This window comes from Cyprinodon tularosa, unplaced genomic scaffold (genome assembly GCF_016077235.1).
Source record: "Cyprinodon tularosa strain WSP-4 unplaced genomic scaffold, ASM1607723v1 ctg417, whole genome shotgun sequence".
Taxonomy (NCBI): Eukaryota; Metazoa; Chordata; class Actinopteri; order Cyprinodontiformes; family Cyprinodontidae; genus Cyprinodon; species Cyprinodon tularosa.
The window spans coordinates 1,079,700-1,088,737 of record NW_024039138.1 but is presented as its reverse complement, the minus strand read 5'-3'; the positions used below and the strand labels follow the sequence as shown (position 1 = coordinate 1,088,737).

Genomic DNA, 9,038 nt, shown 5'->3' with positions numbered 1-9,038 from the left:
CATTCCCCTTCAGAGTATTACTGCTGCCACCGTCTGTATTAGAGGGAAAATTGTAGGGGTGGCCATGGCCCCCTACCTAGCTCCGCCCCTGGCTTATCTTTATTTGGAAAATATGGATGTTGTGTTTGTTCATTGTCCTGTTGGATCAGTATAGAATAACCTTAAGGTTCTGGTGCCTGTCCACTTCGGGCCACCCCTCAGCGTACATTGGTTATTGCCTGGCCACCCTTATGAAAATTTTCTAGCTACGCCTCTGGGCCACGCGACAAAATCTGGCTTCGATAGAGCGTCTGAGAGATGAGCATCTGGAGCGCGTCCCCGCCTCCATCATCATTCCAGCCGCGGGTGCGTGAGACGCAGCAGCGGTCTCGCGCCGCGCAGCCTGTCCGGAGCTCGCTTCCTCCTCCCCTTAAAGCAGAAAGATAATCTCCACAGACGCACCAACAATGGGAGAGCTGGACGCGCGCGGTGGCCACCGCTCCGTTTGCATCATAATTTAAAAACCGACGCACTTGGCTTCACCGCCGGCGAAAATGGCGACGGGGGCAGGCTGGCAGCCTCAGTACAGCACCTCATCCAGCGCCAGCAAATACGCCTCCTCTCCAACAGCATCCAGCATGTTTTACGACGGGAGTTTAACGCTGGAATACACCCCGGACCTGCATCTGAAGATGAGCAAGAAGATAGCCCAGCTGACAAAGGTGTGTGTTTGGAGAGGTGAATGGATGACGTAGATGTAGTGGCTCAGTCATTTAAAGCAAGTGGGGATGTAGATGGAGTAGTACTGTGGAGATTCTGGTGTGGGCTGCAGTGCTGTTTGTAAACATGGTGCTTTGCTCCATGCTTCAGCTTTAATAACACATTTCCATGTTTTTGCATTGCTTTAATGTCAACAATAAATAAAATATATATGTTTATAACTATGGAGGAGCTGCAACACATTAACCTACATTTGTAAACATTCAACATATGCTTAAAAAAAATCCTACTACACTGCTTAACCTTAATTGTTTTACACCAAAGGTTGAAGGATTGATAGAAATTGTATAATCTTGCAGGGATTTGGCTGAGCTGCTTCTTTGTTGTCTACACCTGACACAGTTAGATGATGCAGGCATACTACTGGGTACTAGTAGGAGATTTAAGGTGGCAGCTCCATTTAGAGCATCAAGGCTTGTGGTGTGACCTTGTTGCACCAGAGGAGACAAAAACAGCAGTAAAGGACAGGAGTTTTACATAATCATCATGGTGATATTGTTAGACCAAAACAAACCTGAGAACGAGGATCTTGGATAGTACATTGGCGGCATTAAGATACAAAATGTATAATTTATGATGATGTCATAGCTTCCGTTCTTTGACTATTCTGCTTTAAATTGTATTACTGTATTGTATTTTCTGTTTGTTTTTTTTCTGTTCCTTTAGAGCTGAACTTTAATCATAATGAATTGAATTCAGCTGCTTTGATGAGATCCAGTTCATGATTTTTATTCTTCATAAGTATTCTTGATTTCATTAATAACTGCAAGCCATCCAGGTCTTGGAGTAGGCATGTATAGTGTTTTTCTTAGACTTAGATTTATTTTGTCATTTTGTTTACACAAGTGGAAAACAAAAAGAAATTTCGTTTAGAACAACTCTCTAGACAATTTAATTTATTTTTTTAAGTGCAGCCTTCAAAAATAGTAAAAAAAAAATAGTAATATAAACATATGGCTGTACATTTACAGTTCAAAAATTTCATTTTTTTTTTATAAAATATAATAAATATAATAAAATACACTAAAATAACCAGTTTCACAAAAACATTCTTAAAGGAATAGTACACCCAAAACATGATTAGCCTTCATTTTCTACTCACCCCCATGCTGAACAACACTTTGGAGTACTTTTTTGATATCTCAAATGCATCTGGAGATCTGGGAGGCTTCTTGCTGTCTGCTGACATTCAAATAATGGAGGTCTATGGCGCCCGAGGCAGAAAGGTCCATAAAAGTCCACAAAAAACGTGTCAATATTCCTCCATACTGGTCGTCCAATGTATTCCAAGTGTCCTGAGTGGGTAGCGTCCATAATTTACTCGAAACAAAGTCATTTAGAAGGTTTTTAGAGCATAAACAGTAGTGTATAGGATTTCCTGAAAGCGCGCGCCGGCGCGTTCACGATGCTACGGAAGCCGGCAGACCAAACCAGATGAAAGTGCGCATTCAGCGTCTGCTCTTCCAATAATGCAAGCGTAGAAGAAGAAATGTGCCGTTTACCTGTGCAAAGAAAGAAACAACGAAAGAAAAATGTCTGAGGACTTCAGTGTTGAGGAAGAGCATGAGTTCTTTGCCGAGCTGAATGCGCTGGTTTGGTCTGCCGGCTTCCGTAGCGTCGGGATCGCGCATGTGCGCGCTTTCAGGAAGTCCTATACACTACTGTTTATGCTCTAAAAACATTCTAAATGACTTCGTTTCGAGTAACTTCTGGATGCTACCCACTCAGGACACTTGGAATACATTGGAAGACCAGTATGGAGGAATATTGACACGTTTTTTGTGGACTTTTATGGACCTTTCTGTCTCGGTCACCATAGACCTCCATTATTTGAATGTCAGCAGACAGCAAGAAGCCTCCCAGATCTCCAGATGCATTTGAGATATCAAAAAAGTACTCCAGAGTGTTGTTCAGCATGGGGGTGAGTAGAAAATGAAGGCTAATCATGTTTTGGGTGTAGTATTCCTTTAAATGCTGTGTTGGTTTTTAAGTGACTCGTGCCTACTGTAAGGTTCTACTCTGTTCACGTCAGTCCAGACTAGGGCTGCAACTAACAATAATTTTGCAAATCGATTCATCTGTCGATTATTTTTTTTGATTAGTCGATAAATAATCAGCTAGCAAAAGGTTCCTGTAAGAAGACTTTTAAACCAGGAGACACAAACTTTTCCACTTGAGGAGTTTGATATGGAGCACATTGACGAACAAAAAAGATTTTTATCTTAAATGCAAGATGTTTACATATCTTTTTTTTTTTTTTTTTTTTTACAATTTCAGCATAATTGCTGCTCAAGGTTGGTTTCTCTGTCAGCTAAAGGCACGTTTTAGAGTCCCTACACTCTAACTATAACTATAGACTTAACGATTAATCGATTACTAATTTACTTGATGAATATTTCAATAATCGATTAATCATGATTAATCTGATTAATTGTTTCAGCCCTAGTTTATACCTACTAGCTCAAACAAAAAACAATAATCAACAACAATAGGGATGAGAATAGGTTTCACATATTTAAACAAAAGTGAATAGAAGTTTTTATCATTTATATCAGAGATTATTTTCCAATATTTGCTTTTTTGGCTGATATTGGATCCATTTCTAATACCAGTATAGGATTGGGACATCCCAATTTTTTTTTTTTTTTTAAGCTGCTGTATTTTTATAAACTTTTTTTTAAATTAAACAATGCATTTATTTTTTTTGAAACATGTTTTGTAAGCTCACACCTTTTTTTTTCTTTTTGAGGTGCAGCATGTTAATTTACTTGAGGAATCTCTTCTTAGACTAATTAAAAAACTAATTGCTAGATCAAACCATTACTAAGATAATGACAGCTGGGGTCCTAGTTAAAATGAGATAACACTTTGCTCGAGTCCCAGGGGGTTTTGGGGCACATATCACAGTGTTATCAAGCATCTTTCATATTGCTTTTCTATTAGAAAACTGCAAAAATATAATTTCCAGACTGAAAAAAATCATAGAAGATGCCAGTTTTTCTGGTTGGGATTTTCTGTAGAGGTGTTCAGAGTGAAAAATGGTTTCTGAGTGTCCTCATAGCTTTTTGAGCAGTGCACCAATTAAAGAAGGAACAGATCTGGAGCTTCTTGAATTGTGGATGACATAAATGAAATGTTTGGTTGAGCCTGTCTGAGTGTCTGGTGCAGGAAAACACTGCAGATGTGGAGACACTTCCCTCTTAGAAACTAGCTTCAATTAATCCTTTAATTACTATATATCATGTAAATCCCCTGAAAACAATGAGAGAAGAGTAACAGAGTTATATTAGGGCCACATGCTGCAGTTATTCTCTTCAACTTTTGTGGCTTTTTCTTTAGTTCAATCAATAATCATTGACTCTGGCCTCAGAAGCCTCCCTCCTGGGTGTGCTATTGTCATTGCTTGCATCGCGCCTCCTTCATCCTGTGCAGAGAATCTCAGTATTTAACATCTTGATCTTGATAAAAGGAGTCCTTCTCTAAATCCAATTTATTGGACTCATTTGACGACTTTTGGCTCTTTGTAGTTTTTTTTTCTCGTCTTTTAATGTAAGGCATAGTTAATCTGCAGACTCATTATCGGTCATAATTCACCCCCAGAGATGAATAATTTTTTTCCTGTTGAGAGATTTTAATCTCAAAACCCTCTAAAGATAAATCAGAAATCTCATGGGTTATTTTAAGTGTTCGTTTTCGGATTTTAGCAAAGTAGAAATCCAGTCTAGAACACATGATATTGGTGACCTCAGCATCACCAACATGCCATCACAGCAGTTAATTCCTGCACCTGCATTACAGCCAATATCAGGACCCGTCAACCTTTGGCTCTTTATAAAGGCAAATTAAAAAGTGAGTTTTATTTTTTTTTTTTTTATTGGATATTTATGCATTAACCATGTATTCCAGTGTACTCTACTGTTGATAATAACAAACTAGTTTTATTTTAAGAAACATAACATTACCTAGGCCTAGAGGACTTGGGTTGAAGACCCCAGATCTAGGCTGTGGTGAACTTTCTCTATGAGAAATGATTCTATGTAGAAAAAAAATTATAGTTTGAAAAACAAAGTTTCTCAAGGCAAAAATAACTCCTGCTCCAGCATTAATTAGCACTGCTTAACAAATGTCTATGAAATACAGGACTTCATGTTGGGGAAACATGCGATGATTAAGAAGACTTCACTTTTTTCCTTGGGGCGGGGTTTAACTGCATTAAAATTATATAATTACAAAAACCTAATTACCACAACATGTCTCTCGCACTGCTCTAATGCCTATAATTAGTTTTCATATATTATGATTCTAAAAGGTAACTAATCAGTGACAGGCGGTCAGGGCCTTTAAGGCTCAGTTAGATGTTTACAGCCAAGTTCAGCTAACAACAATCTGAATTTTAGGCAAGGCAAGGCAAGGCAAATTTATTTGTATAGCACAATTCAGTACAAAGACAATGCAAAGTGCTTTACATGATTAAAATACAGGAAGATAAAACAGAATCAAAGCAAGTAGGAAAAAAAATAAATAAATAAAATAAATAAAAAATATAAATAAAATAAAATAAAAAATGCAGAAACAAAAAGAGAATATTAAAAACAGTTGGAAGTTAGGTTTGCTTTTGTTAAAAGTTTTTTATGGCCTCAATGACTGAGACTAAATGAAGATACTAAGACTTCCTGCACAAAGACATAATGATGGGTTTTGTTTATAAATAATCAACATCTCTGGGGAGTGTATATTTTATTTTCATTCTTTATGCATTATTTTAGCTGGTAATTAGATGCTTATTGAATCTGAACGGCTCCTGGTTCTGTAAATGTGGTGGAACTGTGGTTATAAGGTAGAGGATTGTGGTTTTCTTAACATGTCTCCTTTCTTAATTGACCTCTCTATTCATACTCACACTAATCTTCCTCTCAGTTATACCTCCACTTGTTACATTTCATATTTGAATACTCTTGGTGGTTTTAAAAGTAGTGATATTAACTCCTTATGCAACAAACACTTTGTATTATCAAAATAACATGTGCATTCCCTCCCTCAGTGCCAGTTACTGTATTACACATTCTGTGAACAGGAACATTTGGCAAGCTCTTGTTTCTGTTACAACTGGTCTCCAACAGTTTGTTATCATATATCCATATCCATATACTATACTTGTACACATATATTTTTAAATTCAGACATCAAGGGATTAAGAAGAATAGGGTGCACACTGAAGGCCCAAGTACCAGATACACCACTCACCACTGTACTAACTGATGCTTTTCATGTAGTAGGTAAAAGGGAAATCCAAATACTAAGATAGCAGATTAAGTTGAATCTTTCCTCTTTAACTTCCCTCCTATAAAGAGTCCAAACCGCTCTAGCGGATCCAACTATTACTAATACCAAGGTGTAAAGCGTAAACTTTATGGTTACAAACACGTTGTCAGCAGTTGCTTTTGTGGTCTGGCTGTTGACTTTCAGTTCTAGCAGTGGCATGAACTATTTTGTGTTTTCCTGTTACAGTTTTAGTTCTGTTTAAGTTTTCTTGCAAATTGGGCAATAATGAGCAAAATGAAAGATGTTAGTCCTTTTTTATTCCAAAAAACTAGTTAAATCGGGCTGGAAGTTATGTGTCCAACCAGTCTTTTGGTTAAACCAACCTATCTAATTTAGTAGTGCTTTTATCCAATCTATATTGGTAAAAGGGAAAACCAATACAACTTGGTCAGAATGTCCAAAAATAATGTTTAATTAGCATAGCAACTTTCAAAATCTAAGTCAGGTCTTGAACCAACAACCATTGGAATGATGGCAAAGTTTTACAGCTGACACCACTTGTGACAGTAACTGACAATAGTACTATTTCGTAATACTACAGCTGAAACCAGTGGCCTGTTCAGATTTTGATCATTATATTGTTTATTCTAACCAAAATTGTTTTAACTGACTTGTTTGGTTGCATTGGATACACATATTTGGATATATTCTATTGTTAGAATATATCCGAACTCTATCCAACTGACCGCGACTCTCCTACAAACTGCCACATCTTGACAGAATACTAAAGGTGTTTAAATACCTGTTGAAGTTTGCGGTGAGCAGAACCACTTCCCGAAGCATACATGTGGTATGGCGGGGAAGCGAGTCTTTGGACATCAACGATTTTGGCCCCTCCCCTAAATGAAGTAAGCCTCGACATGCGTTTCACTGAAACGCACCTTCCACTTCTTGACACATGCCTCGAAGCCTCAGCTCATCTCATAACATCACTAGTTTGAAGTTTGTCATGCATTTGTCCTGATTTATAGCTACGCATCAAGTTGTAGCTATAGTTCTATTTTTTTGTTGCTTGTTTTTACATTTTTGAGACTGTTTTTATCAAGTTTAAAGCTTCATACGCGTTTAGCCAAAATCCGATTTTTCCAAATGAGGGACTGTTTGACAACATTGATCATTTGTTGAGCAGCATCTATCAGGAATATATTCTAACAGAATTTAATTGCTCTTCAGTTAATATTGTTAAGGAATATTTATGCAAAGCCAGCTTTACCCCAAACAGTACTGCAAGGTCCTTTCCACCCTCTGAGATGTTAAAACAAAGTAGACAGAGTGGGTAGAGAGCAGGAGGGGAAGATGGAGAACATAAAGAGAGAGAGATAAAAGGATGAAAGCACATGGAGATTGAGGAGACCGAGATGAAAGCAGCAGGGATACCAGCATCATTAGAATAATCATGTATAATTGAAGGAACAGTTCCATGGCTGACTCAATGCTGGCAATCCAAGCTCACAGTCAGATAGAGCAGGAAATCACCTTCCTCCATTCTAATATTGACAGCCAAACCATGAGGCACCACTAAAAGATATTCAAGCAGTGATTGCCTTCAGTAAATTTTCATGTGTAGATATCTGACTGACCTGTATGTCGCATCCCTGCTAAAGGTCACTGGGAGTATTAATCGTTAAAGATGACATGTTAGGAAAATGTGGTTTATTGCTAAATGTCCAATATTAAACAGCACCATGCAGCCTGAATTATTGGCTTAAATAAGTTGCAAAACCATGATTGTAGTCTGTATGAACAAACCACCACAGTCATTTTGATGGTCTGGCTGTTAACTCCCTGCTTATTTATTTATTTTTTTTAACCAATTTTGAAATTTTGGTTTAATCACACCCGCCTTCAAACACCTCAGTTTGACAGAGGCTGAGGGATGTGATTCCTCAATAGCTTCACTCATTATTAACCTGACCATGCCAGTCCTGTTCTTCCAGTTCTCAATAAAGTTCCAAATCTAATGCACTACTGTTGCTCAGCGAAGTTCTAATAGCCCTAGGATTTTTCATACTAGTTTAATTTTATTTTGTTGTAACTTTTACTTTTTCCCAGTTCTGTTAGTTTTAATTAGTGTTACCAGTTTGCAGACATAAGTTTGCCAGTTTTTATTATAAGATTTTAATAATACTTAGTTCTAGTTTCCTTTTCAGTAGTTCTAGTACTAGTGTTAGTTTAGTCATGCTTTGGTTAAATTTCAAACACAGGATTGAAAAAAAATCACATTAAAATATTCATGAAATTTTGCATATAAGTAATAGAAACTATATTAGATACCATATAAAAAAAACTGGTTTGAGTCCTATAATCTAACAAATCTATGTAATCTAACAAAAACTTCCAACTGTTTTTAATATTCTTTTTTTGTTTCTGCATTTTTTCCTACTTGCTTTGATTCTGTTTTATCTTCATGTATTTTAATCATGTAAAGCACTTTGCATTGTCTTTGTACTGAATTGTGCTATACAAATAAATTTGCCTTGCCTTGCCTTGCCTATAAACAAAAAAAAGTTACATAAGTTAGCAACTCTTATAAAAATTGATAAACATGAAAAACAAAGGGCATACTGTAAATCTTTCATTCATTATGTTTTGGTAATTTTACAACTATTTATGAGATTTTTGTTTTGTTTTAGTGAAAAGACTTCATCCATACGAATTGACGTATTGTGATGAACAGTTGTACTGAAACTGAAATTTGGATTGCAACGTAAATTGTAGTTTACAATAAAGTAGTTTGATTGATTGATGGTTACATAAATCAACATTGTTTTATTAGAGAAATAGATGTCGTGTAGTGCTGTCGACATGTCCTGGGCTTTATTTTGAAATTTTGCTGCACATTTGTTAAAATTTCTGCTTTTGTGTCTAAAACTACCTGTTTGGCGCGGGCGGCAAAGTGGAGCGGGGCGGTCTTTTCAAAAATCCTCCACTATACCTTTTAGTTTTGTGTCAGGTAG

The 9,038-nt window shown here is 36.9% G+C and overlaps 1 protein-coding gene across 6 annotated transcripts in view; it reads left to right on the top strand.

Moving 5' to 3' along the window:
• The first annotated feature begins 315 nt into the window (after positions 1–315).
• Positions 316–9,038, top strand: part of LOC119792311 (protein FAM184A-like) — a 70,548-nt gene continuing 61,825 nt past the window's right edge. For 5 of the 6 annotated variants that reach the window (XM_038298904.1, XM_038298900.1, XM_038298898.1 and 2 more), the window contains exon 1: positions 534–701. In XM_038298904.1, the coding sequence (XP_038154832.1) occupies positions 534–701 (168 nt within the window). Of the gene's footprint in view, positions 702–9,038 lie in introns of all 6 variants that reach the window. The other variant, XM_038298901.1, reaches the window with a different exon arrangement.